This window comes from Ochlerotatus camptorhynchus, unplaced genomic scaffold (genome assembly GCF_037179485.1).
Source record: "Ochlerotatus camptorhynchus isolate MF236.1 unplaced genomic scaffold, CSIRO-AGI_Acam_v1.1 ptg000330l, whole genome shotgun sequence".
Lineage (NCBI taxonomy): Eukaryota > Metazoa > Arthropoda > Insecta > Diptera > Culicidae > Ochlerotatus > Ochlerotatus camptorhynchus.
Genome location: NW_027040818.1, coordinates 7504086 through 7522315, shown reverse-complemented (window position 1 = coordinate 7522315; position 18230 = coordinate 7504086). Strand labels below are relative to the sequence as shown.

At 37.8% G+C, this 18230-nt stretch overlaps 1 protein-coding gene across 2 annotated transcripts in view; it reads left to right on the top strand.

Moving 5' to 3' along the window:
* The first annotated feature begins 2983 nt into the window (after positions 1 to 2983).
* LOC135708385 (uncharacterized) overlaps positions 2984 to 18230 on the top strand; it is a 171579-nt gene continuing 156332 nt past the window's right edge. For both annotated transcript variants that reach the window (XM_065230474.1, XM_065230475.1), the window contains exon 1: positions 2984 to 3045. In XM_065230474.1, the coding sequence (XP_065086546.1) occupies positions 3028 to 3045 (18 nt within the window). In that variant the 5' untranslated portion in view covers positions 2984 to 3027. The remainder of the gene's footprint in view (positions 3046 to 18230) is intronic.

The following is an 18230-nucleotide window of genomic DNA, read 5'->3' as shown; positions in this document are numbered from 1 at the left end:
CTTTGACGTTTAACATTTTGTAGGCAACACTGCCGCCATAAATGCTGCCATAAATCTGAACGGGTTAGGATCAAGCAAAATGGCTTTAGATAAATACAATTCAGTCTACAAGTTTTCTTCATAAAAGCCATTTCAAAACCTTATGAATTTGTTTAGGATTTCTTGAAAGCAAAATAACTTTTCCACAAATGGCCCATGAAAATCAACTTTTATGCCTCCGCCATATTACAATTATTTTGTTTGTTTTTTACAATCTTCGATTTTCAATCTAAATTTCCTTGGATATAACTTTATTCTAGTTAATTTAGCAATGAGAAAATATTTAGAATGCAAAAATCATGAGAAATAAAAATTTAGGCTAAGCTTAATGATCGATCTGAAGAATATATTTTTTTTTCTTAATGTTAAATAATTAGTAAAATCAATGTTTTCCTTGGACGGACTCAAGTTTTTCGATGTTTTCACGTACATTTTACATCAAATTTTATATGGCACCTAAAACTAGGCCATACACTTAGAAATAACCAATTTTACACGTGGCGGAATCCGTCTTTGACATAAAAGATGAGACGTAAACAAACATGTCATGTAATATTAAGTGCTCCGAGACTGAGTTCGTTTCTCGACGAAAAGTACGTTTGATTGAGCTATACTTCAGGTCTGTTATGACCCAAATTTATGTCAAAATTGACGCTCGTATATGTCACTCTCAGATCACCTAAATTTACATGATTTTTTATAAATGTGCACTTCATGAGAACTATTTTATAATTTTGAAAATTCGGCAGGATTTTTATACGATCAGTTTTTTATTTAAATTATTTTGATAAGATCGGATGGTATTTATGAATCCTTTTTTATCTGCTATATGCAGTCGGTTTATGCGTTTCTTCAAATGTCTAGTATAAGAATTTAATTCCTTTGACTTTTGTCTCTCTTTAATAGTTTTTGTTTGTCTTGTCCCCCCGTCTCGATGAGTCTCGATTAGTCTCATCGTCACCCACTGGTCACCATAGCCGGTCGAACTCCACACAGCAAAAAAATAATTTTGATATCACATCAAAGTGGATGCACTACAATCATGTCGAAAATTTCATGTAATTTTTATGACCACATAAATAAACAAATGCAGTAAAAGCAGCGTAATGTCAGTTCATGCATTGTATTAATGATAATTTTGTCCTTTTTAGCAAGTAATATTACACCATATTTTCGACATGATTGTAGTGCATCCACTTTGACGTGATATCAAAATTATTTTTTTGCTGTGCAGAAGAAACTAGAACCGCACTACCATTCATACGCTCTGATGAGACAACGAAACCTTACCCCCGCTCCTCTCCTGATCCTATTCTTCGACAATGTACCTCTCTAACCTCGAGTAAGCCGCGAGTATTCGGCCCAACTCTTACTAGACATAGAATTAAGTGAATTTTGTTACAAACAAAGAACAATGAACTATCGGCTCCGTAAAGCAAACGCGATTGAGCCTTTCAAATAAACGAACTAGTTAAAAAAAATGAATCCTTTTTATCTTGATTGTTGTTTTTTCTAGTGAACTTAGCAAGCAGCTAGGGTAAATGGCTCGGATAATGGTTATAATTGTTGCCAAATTGCTTTTATTGTAGCTTAAATACGGGTTTGAAATGGATCTCGTGCAACCATTTTGCAGTAAATCAATCTTTGAAGAGCTTCGAAAATATACCCTTCAGAACCTTCTCCAAGGTGGGCCAACTAGACAGATTCTAGCATCAATGAGGTTTTGGTGGAACCATCAATGGCAAAGCAGTCTTGACCAGGGTTTTATGAATGTTGTTTTATAGTAGCTTTGTAGTATTTCATAAAACTTTAAATGTTACTTGGGTAGTACACATGTAGCCCCGCTTGTTGTCAAAATTAGTTTAAGATCACGTCAGAATCTGGTCACTTCCCTGGGGGCACCCGGAAATTGTCCGGATGTTACAAATTAGGTCCTGGGAGGGGAATCGATATGACCGCCATTGAATTTGTTTTCTTATTTTGGGGCTGTTGATTAACTATTAACTATTAACTCTCCCCCTGCGTAAGCAATCATCCATACATTTTTTTTTTAATTTGTATGGGCCCCTCCCCCTCACCTGTCTACGCAGTTTATGGACAGCCCCTTTCATGTTTTTCATTTGTCCAATTTCAATCAATCGGACTCCCTATAACCTATAGCCAACATCATTGCCCATGAATACGGCACTGACACTGTTTGACTCATCAGTAAAATTTGCTTTCTGCCAGGAACGATCATTTACGATTCTTTCTTCGCTTGTCTTAGCCCCCCACATGAACAAGCCGGAAAAATTCATTCCTCCCAGCAGTTCACTGCCAATTCCCGCGGCTTGTAGCGCAACACCGATGCCAATGTTGCACGGCGATGGCGGCCCCAACCGGCAAGCACGGACGGCTCGCGCTCGCTGTATGGCCGGGCCACACCACACAATGTGTATTATATGTTGTACGGCGTGTGTACTTGGACGGATGTTAAAACCAGATTGCGGGGCCACTCGAACGCACAGTCCGATTTCAACAGTTGTCAGGGAACGACGATCAACCCGCAAACCGATCGCTTCTTTCGTGCTATTCTCTCGATCTGTGGAGACCATCTTTTCCGTGTCCGTGTGGAGTTGCTCCTGAAGGTGCATTTTCAGTTAAACAACTTTGAGCGAAAAAGAAGACGGAAAGTCCAGTCGACGACGAGAAAGAAGTGGAGTTGGTGCAGAATTTCTCAGATTTTTTATTCCGGTTTAGTGCGCTTGAAAGCTTACTTTGCGAGTTGAAGAATCAGGCAAGCAGGTGGAAGATTGCTGCAACAGTGATATCACAGTGCTTAGTGGACTTGAAGTTTCGTTTACGGAATTTTGTGATTCTTCCAATCAAAAGTGCAGTGATCTCTTGAAGTGAATGTTGACCTACTGCAGCCGCTGCTGAGCTGAGAAAGATATTGAGAGAGCGAGAGCGAGAAGTTCAAGTTCAAGTTCGAGTCGAGAGGAGGCGAAAATGAAGTTGATTTTAGTGGTAAGTGTCGACACAATCGAAAAAAATAAATAAATAAATGAAACGGAAGGGTTTCTCGCTTCTGCACTCGGGCAAGTCTTTTGCTGCTGGTGGCTTGCATTTGGCGTCAAGTCGGGGGGGCACCTACCAGCAAAACGCCTTTCTTCGAACTCGGACGCGCTGCGAGCCGTCTTAGAGCAGAGGAAATACACACGGGCGAAGTTGTTTACAGTTATCTTACTTCTTTCTGGCCGATGATGTGTATATGCTAAAATGTAATTATACTTCTGGTATGGACTTGTGAGTCCGAGTGTATTATTCGGATCGGATTCGGTAAACAGAAGCAAAAAAAAAAAAAATGCTGAGGCAAAGGCAGCAATAATAGGAGAGGAAAATCAATCGAATCCGCAGCAAAGCGGCAAACCGTCCGAAGTTGGTTGTGTGGTAATGGGGGGTTACCGTGCAGCCAAGTCTTTGGCAATTTATTGTTATCGAGATAGGAAAGAAGAGACGGGCCTCCCGGAGTTTGGCACGGCAGAGATCTTGAACTTATGCACTTGATGGTTGAACGATTTTTTTGTTGCTCCTCTGATCCATCAATGATGAGGGTTACATATTGAAGGAGCGATGTTGCTGGTAGAGAAATTATGCTGAAATCGATGTAGAAATGTGGAAATTAAGTTGAAAAGGAATTTCCTCTTCAATGGAATTTTAAACTTTTTGGGTGCTTTGAGCACTAGGTATTTTTTATATGTATTGATACTCTAAGGAAGCCTTAGTGTGGAACTTCAAAACCACAAATGTCAGCTATCACAAAACATACAAATATGAAATTACTACTTCTTGGTAGCTGTGCTTCAACCAACAAAGAGTCGCATTTTCATTATTGTATGTTTGTAGAAGCTGACATTTGAGCTTTTGAAATTTCACGCTAAGGCTTCCTTAGAGTATCAGTAACGAAGGAATTAGGCCGGTGAAATGAACACATTCAAATCTGGCGAAATAATAATAATAAAAAAAACTTGAAATAAGGAGGTCAACCATTCTTATTTATTTATTTTCATATCGGGAGTGGTCACTACCCGAGTCTTGCCACTATCAGCAAGGCATAAAAAGTAACAAAGACTAAAACGTGTTCCTTTGATTATTGAAAAATCCTGATCCCCTAGATGGAAGTCGTCAGGACTAGGGTTCGGTGGTAGGTCTTATGTGAGTAACACACCACGGAAAGGGGATCTACCAGCATCAGAACCCCAAAATTTAAGCCTTTACCAAAAATGTAAAATATTGGTAAAATATAAGGGCCTTAAAGTTTGTATGGAGGTTCATGCGAATTGTTATGGGTGGTTTTAAAACTTCACTAATATTGCGCTTAATTTGGTTCTAGTTGTCCAAATGCTATAAAAGTTGAATATTTTGTTCGGGTGAAGATGTGGGTGATGTTTTAGTGGTCACGCAAAGGTATGAAGAAGATTTTTGAAAATTACTGTGGGAATTTAAAAAGCATCATCGATTTCGCTCTTACATTGGTTTAAGTTGTTCAAATTATGTTTAAATGTTATTTGTGATTGTTTTAAATATAGTCAATTAGTCTATTTTTATTATAATAAAATTGATTAATTTTACACACAAATATTTAGCTCACAGGGTGGCCTATGTTACCATTTTTTGCGTTTGTATCTCTCTATAATTATTACCAAACTAATGGTAACAAACACAAGTTCGTTGAACATTACTATATCAACAAAATATTTGATTTGAAATTCATGAGAAAAGTTCAACAAAGACAGAAACGTTGGACAGAGAAAACACATAAGACTGCAGAGCCCAAAACCCATGAACATTTTAAAATAGAAAAAAAAATCTATCTACGAATAATACGCAAACGTAGTAGTCACCATTCAACCTGATTCATAACAGCGAATTATTATAGGTGATTTGTGTTTTTTACAGGCTGATTCAGACAGTTATTGTCATCGATTTCACAAATATGAAATTCTCAATGGGTAAAACGAGTACATTTTTTGTTTTGTTTTAAAGTGTTCACAACCATCAGCTTGTATTGATAGTCGGATTTAAAAAAAAATCATTCGTTTAAGATTTCAAGCAGCCATGCACGTGAAAATGGAGCATGCCATAAATTTGTATAAAATCGTGTGTTATCTTTAGTAAACTGAAAGCCCTTCGAAACAATGAAATATTTATTTTTCGCATAATTATTGAGGTAAAACCATGCGTAGAAAATCCGTTCAATATCAGAGCTTAGACGCATCGCCAGGAGTCAAAAAGTGCAGGAAATAAAGCGTGCGTTGCAGCTATGGTTGATTTTCGTGACAAATGTGGCTTTCAATAATGGTAATTAAGGTACAGGGAGAGAGATTTGAATTAAAGTATGCTCTGTTGAGAAGGCCTTTGACAACATTAGACTTTCTGCACTTCCAGATATTCTGTTGGTTAAAGGTGCATCCGAAGGAATAGCAAATAGCGTGATAAACTGTCTCAACGTAGAGGTGCAACTGGAATGATATGGAATGGTCAGAAGACTGCTCCTCAAATGCGAACAAGAGGAGTGAAACAGGGTTGTCCACTCTAACCTTTAAAATTTGAGCTAATTATGGAAGAGGTACTACTCACTGTTGAAGATGAATTGAAAGGACGGCTTCAAGTCAATCAAACGAGTAGGCTAAAGTTCCAATTATCCTAGTAGGGGAAATGGATGTAATGTCGGCCTAAATTCCCCCAATTTGGGTCAATACATAAATTCAGCAATCGTACTGTCCCAATGACGTGTTCATCTAGATAAAATTGATAAATAGCAGATTTTTCGCAATGGGCCCAATCTCAGATCCATAGGCCAACATTAGAGCCATTTCCCCTATATGTAGGATACCTGGAATATACTGATATCAAAAATTCGTTATGAACATTTTAAAAAGTGACAGTTATTCAGAATCACCCTGTATAATCACTTTATCGTGCTTGGGTCATTCGTGGTTTCTGGTTCTAGTTGTCCAAATGCTATCAAAATAGATTTTTTTTGCCATGATAATGACAAACAAATCTGTGTTTGCTATGGTTTGTTTGTGAACAATTATAGAGCGATATAAATGCGAAAAATTGTAAAATAGTTCAACTTGTGAGCTAAATACTTATTTGTGAATTTCATCAATTTCATTACAACAAAAAACAGGTTTGTTGATTCGATCTAAACCAATGATATATTCAATATTGACACCATTTGAACCAAAGTTAGATTGATATTTGTTTAATTTTTAAATTTCCCATAGTAATTCTCAAAAATCTGCATCAAACATTTTACGCGACCCCTTAAACATCACCAATCTTCACTTTTATTTGTATATGCTTGTATTTTGGGGATATGAATCGAACTGGAGTAAGTAATGTTAGCGGAGAGGAATCAGGTCAGGATTCACAATGGTATGTAATGAGATCGATGGTTTGAATTGCGACACTAACAACCACTAGCGTGCACAGGAATCTTGTTAAGGAGGGGCAATTTTTTTTCTATTGTGCATTTAATCTGGGGATGGGGAGTACTCCAAAGTGCGTGGTAGATGGTGCTGTCCACCCACCATTGTTTTCCTACTGTTTAATTTAGTAAAACAACAATAGACCAAGGTTCAATGGAAAATTAATACCCACTTTTCAATAAGTTCTGGAGTTCTAAAAATAATCCCAGAGGACTTCTGAGAAGAATTTCAATAGAGCTCATAGAGTACTAAACATTTCGAAAAGACCTTCAAGGAGTTCTGAGAATGGACTTTTTCGCAATTGTATAAAGTTTAAAGACAGCTTTTGGATTCCCAAAGCTGTCTTTAAACTTTATACAATTGCGAAAAAGTCCATTCTCAGAACTCCTTGAGGGTCTTTTCGAAATTTTTAGTACTCTATGAGCTCTATTGAAATTCTTCTCAGAAGTCCTCTGGAATAATTTTTAGAACTCCTCTTGACTTTTACTCAGAACACCTTGGAACTGAAATTCCCTTAGGGTTTCAGAAGAATTTCCTCAGTATTATCCAAAAATTATTCCCGGAATGAGCTAGAAATTATCGGTACTCCCTAAGAATTTTCCTCAAAATCCCTTTGGAATATCACTCAAAATTTAATTTTCTCGGTATTCTTTTCGGAATTATCTTGGAACTATCTGCAGGATTCACTATAAATAATTCGCAGAATTTTCTTGGAATACTCCCCAGAAATCCTTTGGAACTGTCCTCAGAATTCAATATCCTTGAGGTTTATCTCGGATTTTTTTTAGAACTCTCCTAAGAGATCTTTTGAAATTCATTTCAGAAGTCCACTAAAATTATACTTAGAACTCTTCATGTTTTTTTCTCAGAACACCTTGGAACTGAAATTCCTTTAGAGTTTCACAAATTTTCCCCGGGATGAGCTAGAAATTATCCTCGGAATTTGATTGAAATTTTGCTTAAAATCCCTTTGGAATTTCACTCAAAATTTGATTTTCTCGGTATTCTTTTCGAAATTATGTTGGAATTATCTGCAGAATGCACTCCGCAGAATTTGCTTTCAACTCTACCCAGAAATATTTTAGAACTGTCCTAAGAATTCAATATCCTTGAGGTTCTTCTCGGAATATTTTAGAACTTTTTTTTTTCTCAGAATACCTTGGAACTGAAATTCCCCTGAAGTTTCAAAAGAATTTCCTCTGTATTCTCCAGAAATTCTTCCCGGAATGAGCTTGACATTATCCTCGGAATTCCCTTGAAATTTTCCTCAACATCCCTTTGGAATTTTATTCAAAATTTGATTCTCTCGGTATTCTTTTCGAAATTATCTTGGGATTATCTGCAGGATTCGCAGAATTTTCATGGAATTATCCCCAGAAATCTTTTCTTTTGGAACAGTCCTCAGAATTCAATACCCTTGAGGTTCTTCTCGAAAGTGAAGTTTAAGAGGTCCGCCCACTCACCAAAACGTTGTAGTTTTTCTACCAGAAATGTTCAATAAAGCTTGCCCCTGCATTCACCAGAACTGTGCAATTTTTACATCAGGAATTTTCAATACAAACTTGCCCCCAGGTAATTTTAGACCAAAAAATTGTAATTGACCAGAATGGTGTAAATTTTTCACCGTTAATGTTCAATAAAGATTGTTAATCCAATCTTCTGATTCGTGCAGATTTCCTTTTTTCATTTTCTACCAGACATTTCCAATATTGCTGTCTTCGCCAATCATCAGAATGTTGCAGGTTTTCCACCAAATAAAGCTTGCCCCTATTTTCGGATTTTTCATCATAAATTTTCAGTAAAGCAGCTTCCCTCCAATCATCAGAATGTTGCAAATTTTACACCAGAAATTAATATTAAAATTTGTTTCTCTATTCAGCAAAAGGATGCAAATATAAGACTAAAATTTTTCCGAAAAGCTTGCCTATCCGTTCACCAGAACGGTGCAGATTTTCCACCGGAAATTTTCAATAAAGCTTAATTTTAAATAAAGCTTGTACCTTCATTTACGAGACCAGTGCAAGTTTTCCACCAGAAATTTTCTGTTCATTTCATATATCAGAGCGATGCATGGTCCTCCATTCACCAGAACGGTGCACCAAAAATTGTCAGTGAAGTTTATTTCACCATGCACCATGCACCATTTCACCATTCACCTTTGTGGTGCAATTTTAAGGCGTTGCCGCTTCATGCACCAGAATGGTGCAAATTTTCCACCATAAATTTTCAATGAAGCTTGCATTCATCAGAACGAGGCAAATTATGCACCAGAAAAAATGAATAAACCTTGCTTCTACATTCGCCACAGTGTTGCGAACTTTCCACCAGAAATTTTCAGTTAAATGTGCACCTCCAAATTTTTAGCGTGATTCAATTTTTCCACCATAGTTATTCATTTTGATTAGTCCCTCCATGGTTATATGTTTACACTAATATTCAATAAAAAGGTTTTTCTTTGATTTACCACCACGAAGGTAAATTTTTTCAAACCTAAAATTTACCCTTAAAAAACTACACCAGAAATTTTTTGTATGCACCACTGACCAAAAAATTCCATTGAAGTTTGTCCCTTCATGAACCTTTGTGGTGTTATTTTCAGGCACCATCTTAAAGGAATTGACGCAATAAACGGTTTTCAGTGCCCTCATATTATGAAATGAAGTTATTTTACCTTCAAATCCCGTTATCAAGAAATCAAGTTATTTTATATTCTAGTTTTGTAAATGTGAAAATAAAAATCTTATTTATAAAGGGGGGGGGGGGGTAATTGCCCCATCTTGCCCCACCCTGTGCACGTCAGTGCTAACAACTCTATAGAACAATGGAATTGAAAATTGAGCCCATGATTTTCTGCTCAGTAAGCAAAATCGGTTGCCACTAGGCCGCCGAGCATATATTTAAGGTCGGTTTGGACTCCCCTATTGCCACTGCTATCGCATATCTTTTGGACTGATTTAACTTAAACGAGTTTACTCAAGAAAACACTTTTCCGAACCGAAACGGAGGATTGCTAGATCTTGTCCTGGCCTGGGGCCTGGGAAAGAATGGGAAAACTTCAATAGTCTCATCGTGCATTGTATCTTATCTTCTGGCCTCGTTTGTAAAATTGGTCAACCACAACGTTCTAGATGTTCCAGTAGCGCTGATCGTTCCGAATCCTGACATTTTTGAACATTAAATACATGTGGGTTAGCAAAATGATACGTATACTTACATCTGAGAATTTCAATTCTCTTAAGGCCTGCACTCAAGCTTTCACGTAACGTGTGTTACCATTTTTATTCGGTTATATTGCTGATTGCAACTGAACCTGGATTGCTTAAATAATCTAAAAAGTGTGATAAAAGTGCACGTTTCCATGAAATAGTTTTGGTGTTTTAGGTGCACTTATTGCTTACTTGCCAAGAAATCCGAATAGACGGAAATGTGCACTTTTATCACACTTTGTAGTAAGTGAAAACGCGCTTATTAGTCCAGTTTGGTGTGAATTGCGCAATTAAATATTTTATAATTGAAATCAAATGATTTCAGTTATGGAACTATCTCATTCGTTTACATACTGAATGTTTTTCATTAACGGCGCTGGTGGTGTAGTGGTAAGCGTGATTACCTCTCACCCCAGCAGGCCTGGGTTCAATCCCAGTCGGCGCCGCCGGGATGTTCTGAGGCATAACATCTCTGATCACGCCTTCCTTCGGATGGGAAGTAAAGCCGTTGGTCCCCGGTTCATGAGTTGATGGGTCTATAGGTAGGGTCCAGGTGTGGGAGCTGCCTTCCTGGCACGTCGGTAGCATTGGTGCTCAGCACGGAAAACAAGATCGACGGAAAAAAAACAAAAGAAAAAGGAATGTTTTTCATTATATCTAACATATGTATTGCTAATCAAATACATACAATTCACCAATTCATTCACCAATCAAAAGAGCATGACACGTTTCCGAATAGAAAATCATTCAACTGATTTTGTCATACGGTTTTCAGAAAAATTGAAATTGGATGCAACTGAATGACGATTCATTCTATAAATAGAGGGTGATTTGGTTCAGTGTACCGGGCACTTCTACTTCTTCACCGGTCGACCAATCTACGTTGATCGATTCTCTATTTCGTAAAGAACTCGGCTCGGTTTCCTGTCTTCTCTGTCGTATTAGATGCTAGATTGCTGCTTCTTCCATCGATCTGTGTGTGGAAAATATCCGGAAATATCTTAACACAAAGTCGATGAAGAGAATCGATCTTTGTAGATAGGACCTATTGAAAAGTGACGAGAGAATTCTATTTTGTTTACAAACAGGACTGACGCCTAATATGTAAAGGTTGTAAACGGAGTAAGCCGAGAAATAAACAGATAGAAAAATCGATGAACGGTGATTAAATTTTGAGGTACACTGAGTTACTCGCTGCAAAAAAGCAACTCATAGTAAAGCTTTCTCACCCCTTGGATATTCCTGGCACGTTATTATGCCTTCTTAGCTATATACAGCTCAGCAACGGCTATATGTACCAGTATTTGTAAGTCCTGATGATGTCCGTATAAGGCAGAAAAGGCCCCTTTTGGTTACTTGGGTTGTGGATGTTGCAGGAAATCAATTGAGCTTTAAATAATAATTTTTTTTCAGGAAAACATAGATTTTTCATAAAGTAGTCGTGATTCTCATAAAATTCTTTGCTATGATAAAAAAAATCGTACGTTGGAGCGATAAGTAATTTGCATTTAAAAATTTCATTTTTGATTTTTTCACAAAAATGTTACATTTTATTAAAAAATATAGTCGGCACAATGATCGGCACTATGAGCACTTTTGCGGCACACTTGAGGCACATTGAGAAAAATGGCGTGTCGAGGGACCTGCCTCTTGCGAAGGATGCATTTTTCACTCGAAGTAGATTTTGGCCCCATCCTTGTGGGTACCTGTTCCGGTACCCGAGCATAGTTGGATATCAAAATATTATCAAAATGATACCATTTTGTGATATCGTTTTTTTCTAAAATTGGGGTCGGGTTAAATTTTTGAGAGTTCTAATCGAAATCGAAATTTGATATTTAAAAAAAGTGCATATCACGAAAAGCTACGTTTTGAAACGGAATAAAAGTCGAGGCGAAATAGATGCAACATGGGCCCAATCTTAGATCCATAGGCCAACATTAGAGACATTTCCCCTACTAGTATTATTTATATCAATCTCTCTGGGAATGATATTTAAAAATCGAAATAAAATTGCTTTCGTCCATTTCTAGTTCAATGCTTTCACCATACATTGGTGAATGTCGTTATTTAACATTATTAGATTTAATCGGTTTCCTAGCTCATATTTGAGAGTGTTGTCAAAATCTTGTCGATTACCAGTTCCCGCCCATCAATATAAATACGGTAATTCTTGACAGTTAAAATATTGTCTATAAGTAAGAATTGTTCGTCCATTATAATAAATAAGTCATCGTTGCCTAATTTTTTACAAGATTTATGCGACATTGGAATATGTCCTGAATGAGAACTAAAATCCAGTTTTGAAATATTCACGTTATCGATTTCCCAAGTAACACATGCTCTATAACACTTTATACAACTTCTTCATGACTTGTTTTGGTTGTATAGCTGTTTACTCAACATAATTATATGAATGCGTGTTACTTGGGCACTGCTAGCACTTTCGTAATCCAATCTAATCTAAACTCACACTAACGCAGCCAATACTTTGAAAGCATCCTGGAAACTGACGACTTCATGAATCCATCATTTTCTTGTCAACGGCCAGGCCAACTGTGCAGCATGTGCCGCGGAGAGGATTTCAAGAAGTCAAGCGATGTCAGAAATAAGTATCTGAAACCCCTTCAAAACTTGAGATCAAGGAAAAGGAAGAAAGCGTGGACCTTCCGTATCAAACGCTTCCAGTTACAATTGAATAGTAGTAGAGAAATGTTTCTAATGTTGGCCTATGGATCTAAGATTGGGCCCATCGCTAAAAATCTGCTATTTATCAATTTTATCTAGATGAACGCGTTATTGGGACGTTACTAATGGATGTTTTTGGTTGCTATTGAAAATTTAGTCGATTGCTGAATTTATGTATGGGCCCAAATTAGGGACACTTAGGCCGACATTATCTGCATTTCCCCTATTTATTTGTTTTCGTTGAGAGCATATACAAGTTAATTTATACTCCTGGCGTCTGTGGATGAAATTTTTGCATTTGAAACAAAAAGTCAGGCTATATCTGGGTTAACATTTAAAATAGGCACAACAAACATCTGTAAAACAATGGTCCCAAACGCAAAACTCCTCATGCATCAGAACACTCCAACACAATCTAACACCAGCATCTGACAGAGAAAACTCCCTTTGTCAGCGCGAAGCTCCTCCTTCTGAATCCTGATGAATGTGAGCACCTATGTGCAATATCAATTCTTCTCTTTATCCTTCTACTCCTCCTCCTCCTCCTCCTACTCCTCAACTTCAGGCAGCTGGATCGCTTCAATCCTTCAAGCAGCTGTACGTCTTCAGGGTCCAGATGCAGTTCTTTCAGAACATCAACCGGGTTGTTTTTGGACGGCACAAAAGTTCGTATATACGGCTACGTATACCTATACTATTCGAAACGCCCGAAACATAACGCGTTCGGTGAAACACACCTTATTCCTCGATGATCGACGGACAGTTACTGCCGCACACTTTTGACCGGATCATCATAAATTGAAAAAAAAAACCGCAGATACAAATTTAAAGCGTAAAAAAAGAAATTAGATTCGGCACAGCTTGGGCACTTCCATCAGCCCCCTTTTTGCATACCTTCGGCGAAATTTCGTAGGCATTGGATTGTTGTAAATAAAATGGGAGCACTGCTGGACAACTGTCATTGAAGTTATTTACAACACTACGTGCCTAGGGGTAAGACAGCTTTTGATAATGAGTCAAATTGGAGTAAATTTTAAGTAACTCTGAGTAACTCGAGTTGCTCAATATTCAATGTCAAGGTGACATAGCAACCTGCTTGTTTTGTGTGCATTCCACAATTGTCAAGCAAAGATATTTGACGAGCAAAATCTTATCATTTGATGGTAATTACTATTAGGATTTTCTAGTTAACATGGAGTAGAGACACAATTTATCATAGTGATGATACAAACGCTCATTGAACACAGTTATTTAGCACTCCATTGCGAACATTTTGGCAGATTGTATAGACACGGAAAAGATCGCTTAATGTGACGTCAAAGGGGGTTATTCCGAGAGTCAAAGTGATTAAAGTCACGTCGTGGTGACGCGATTCTCCGTTTGATTTACACAGAGAGTCACATCACCACGAAATGACTTTTTTCACTTTCGGAATAACTCCCGAAGACTACGGTTTTTTGATTCAAATACTGTATTGTCCGTACGACTGAAAACTGATTGAAGATTTTACGGATAGTACTTTTTCTCTTCTTTCGCAAATGTATCGTACCATCACAATAAACTCGCGATTTCGGAGGGTAATATGATGGAAATCTTTTTAAAATAAAACCTTTCCTCTTAGTTTCTACAGGGATTGATATATTTGTTCACTTTGAATCGCAGCTCACGCACGACTTCGGATTAGTGGTATGCAGGCAATTAGATGTTGAAATTTATAATTGAAAGAACACACAGCACACCAAATACGAACTCGTTTTTCATACCAGGCCTTCTCCGGATTATTTTGGAAATATTTTTTCCTGATTTTTCAGCTTTGTTGTCCTACCATTGTTCTGAGACTACGCTTATAAGAGTAATTCATGCTGAAAAGAAATACACATGGATTATGATTATTCAGTATTTGTTGCAAGAATACAAAACTAAAATAAATGATTACTCTGACAGCTTATGCTCGTTCATTCTGATTTAATTTTAATTTTTGACGAATGCGAAGCTACTTTGATCACTTTTGAGTAATAATGAGTGCAGCCGTCTTGCCCCTAGCTACGTGCTGTTTGAATGTATTATTCACGAACATCCTCTAATTGAATATACCAGAGGAACTCAGACCAGAATTTCACTTATAGATCTAAATACGAAATGTAGGTTCTAGAATGGGCTCAAGATCAAGAAGCAGTTAATCAGACTCCATTAAAGGGTGATACGGTCAAAATTTGGTCAAGGGAAAACGCGTGTAAATCGGTGAAATCGTTTATTTAAAAAATCAAATTAAATTTCTTTTTCAAGTTCAATTAGTATAAAATTCAGGAAAAATATTCAATTAGGCTTCCGCTTTTCCAAATCCGAATTGCCGGGCCTTACGCTTGACCCCTGCCATCAGATTTTGTAAAGCCACCTTGTCCACCTTCTTCGCCGCAGAAAGCCAGTTTGCCTTGAACTGCTGCTCGCCCTTAGCAGTTTTTTTGGTCTTCTTTAGGTTCCGCTTGACAATAGCCCAGTATTTCTCAATTGGGCGGAGCTCTGGCGTGTTGGGAGGGTTCTTGTCCTTGGGAACCACCTGCACGTTGTTGGCGGCGTACCACTCCATGGCCTTTTTACCGTAATGGCAAGATGCCAAATCCGGCCAAAACAGTACGGAACAACCGTGTTTCTTCAGGAAAGGCAGCAGACGTTTATTCAAACACTCTTTCACGTAAATTTCTTGGTTGACAGTCCCGGAAGCTATGAAAATGCTGCTTTTCAAGCCACAGGTACAGATGGCTTGCCAAACCAGATATTTCTTTGCGAACTTTGACAGTTTCATGTGCTTGAAAACATCTGCTACCTTTCCCCTTCCTTTTGCCGTATAAAACTCCTGTCCCGGAAGCTGCTTGTAGTCGGCTTTGACGTAGGTTTCGTCGTCCATTACCACGCAGTCAAACTTCGTCAGCATCGTCGTGTACAGCCTCCGGGATCGCGCTTTGGCCGTCGTATTTTGTTTATCATCGCGATTTGGAGTCACTATCTTCTTGTAAGTCGAGCTCGTTTTTTGGCTCGATGCACGGTTGTAGACGATACACCCAGCTTATTTGCGGCATCTCGGAGAGAGAGGTTAGGGTTTCGCTTGAAACTACCGGCAACTCTCTTTGTCGTCTCAGCGGCTTCCGGTTTTCAATTTCCCCCCGATCCAGACTTCCTGGCTGTCGACAAACGTTTCCCAAACACTTTAATTACATTTGTAACGGTTGATTTGGCAACTTTTAGCGATTTTGCCAACTTTGCGTGCGAGTAGCTCGGATTTTCGCGATGCGCGAGCAAAATTTTGATACGCTGCTCTTCTTGCTTGGACGGCATTTTGACAACTAAAGAGTGAATTCCAAAATCAAAATAGGAGCAACATTCTACACACACACACCTTCAAAATGAGGGGTGTTCAGGTTTTTTAAATGCAAAATTGAAAGAAATACGTCAAGTTGATATTGACCAAATTTTGACCGTATCACCCTTTAGTAACCTTAATTCAAATAATGCTTCAACTTACATAAATTACACTACAGAAGTCTATTCATCATTCTCTATAGTCGGTCCCCAACAATGTTCCCCACCGGTTCCAACTCTTTTCGACCGCTGAGAGACCGTTGCTTTTCATAGCACGATGGGCTAGGTTTTTGATCTGTCTTTGAGGGCATTATAAAACCCTAAAGCACAGGACTTTTATTATCCTATGACGCAAAATATTGAAATTTTGCACATCCGCCACTTTCCGCGTCATCCTCGATCCGATTTATGCTTGTGATTTTAAACCAAAACATTCAAGGTGTCAGAAATAGCGGGTTGCCACGATGGGTATGTTACAAACAATCGTAGCTTGCTCTATGACTGGTACAATCGGCACACTTGCGGTACACTGACAGCAAAGAAGACCCAAGATTGGTGTGCGGAGTGACCTACCCCTTGATTGAAGATCATATATTCTTCCCATATATGTAAGTTGTTATCGTCGTTATAATTGAAATATTAAAATGATAACAAATTTAGATTTTCGTAATAGAAAGATTAATTTATTGAACACCGTGAGATGGGGTGACATTGGTTCAAAATTGAAGAAGGTTTAAAATATAATTAATATACAGAAAACGATGTCTAGAATATGTTCCCCGAATTCCTGGAGTTAAGTGTTGATAACATTAATTAGTTTTTTTTATTTAAATAGTGCTGTTAAGATAAGTGTTATAATTAGAAGCAAAACCACGTTTTTAAAACTGTCCACAGGCAACAAAAGTTTGAACACACTTTTATTCGGATACATGGGGATCACACGCGATCTTTAGCCATACAAACGAAGTACATTGTGATCATTACCAAGTATACTTCTAATAGCTACGTTACATTTACATATTTTAAGATATTTTAACCCAATTTATGTTTTTCACAATGTCGCTCCACATAAGGTTTTTCATTGGTCTATTTTTTTTTATTGAATTTTTGTAAAATGAGGTATCGATTTCAATCAACCATTTCCCTGGCAGTCGTAAATATATCATTGATGAACATATGCAAATGCTTAAAATTGTTTTTCTTGCTAAAATGTCAATGTTGTGTAAGGTAGGGAACGAACATTTTTATTTAATGGCTCATTGCCACCCCTACTTACGGTACTCATTTTAATTATTATAGACGAAAATATCAGTATATTAGCTAGTAACTGTTTTGTTTGGTTATCATTTTGATAATCCTCATGTAGCATTTTGATCTAATTTTTGATCTTATGACAAATTCAAAGAATTATGTTGAGTAAACTGCTTTAAAACCAAAACCAGTCATAAAAAGGTTATATAAACTGTTGTAGAACATGTGTGTTGTTTGAGTTAAAATAAGTTTGCAATAAATAAGTTTGCAATTTGTTTTTATTTTCTGCTCGGATACCATTTCCAAATTAAGCCAATTTGTTGTAAAATTGGTTCATAGGCTTGATGCTTGATGATTCTTTTTCTTCTTCTTCTTCGCATTTCAAGCTTATTGCATATCGCATGTTAGCTTATTGCGTGCTCTCAACTTAGTGTTCTAGATGCACTTCCACAGTTATTAATTGAGAGCTTTCGATGCCTGTACCATTTTTGCATTGATATGATTGTGTGGCAAGTCCAATCATACTTCTATGCCCAGGGAAGTCGAGAAATTTTCCAACCCGAAAAATTCCTAGACCAGACCGGGAATCGAACCCAGCCGCCTCCAGCATGGTCTTGCTTTGTAGCTGCGCCTTTACCGACTGAGCTAAGGGAAGCCCCACTGATGCTTGGTGATAGGATCGATGGAAACCCTTGTTGGTCATTTTCAAGGTATTTTAGAAATTTGATCACGTTTTGCTAGGAGCCTCCTCACATTGCGGACTCTAGCAAAAAATAAAGCGTTTCAAAGATCAATGCCATGACCACCATTGAGCAAAACAACAGATTACTTGGCTCAATATACCTGAAGAAACAGCAGTACGATAACGGTCACCAAAAAATTAAGCGTTCCACCAAAATCACTCAATCCTCACACAGACTCCGACAAGCAAGCCCGAAACAATACCGAAAAATCCTGGAAAGTGGGTCAACCAGTACCCAACTGCAGCAGCTGAAAAGTTTACTCAGGCAAAATTTAGCTCTATTAGATAATTTTTGTTTGTTGGGATACTCCCAAAATATATTTGCACTTCCTCATTGTGTCATTCGCTTCAATCTGCCAAGTGCCGGCTAAACCCAAACACTGCATGTTCTCTGGCGATCACGGTAACAATATTTTTTTAAATCACGCCACACCCTTAACTTTTCTGGCTATTATTGCCATTTCACAGTGG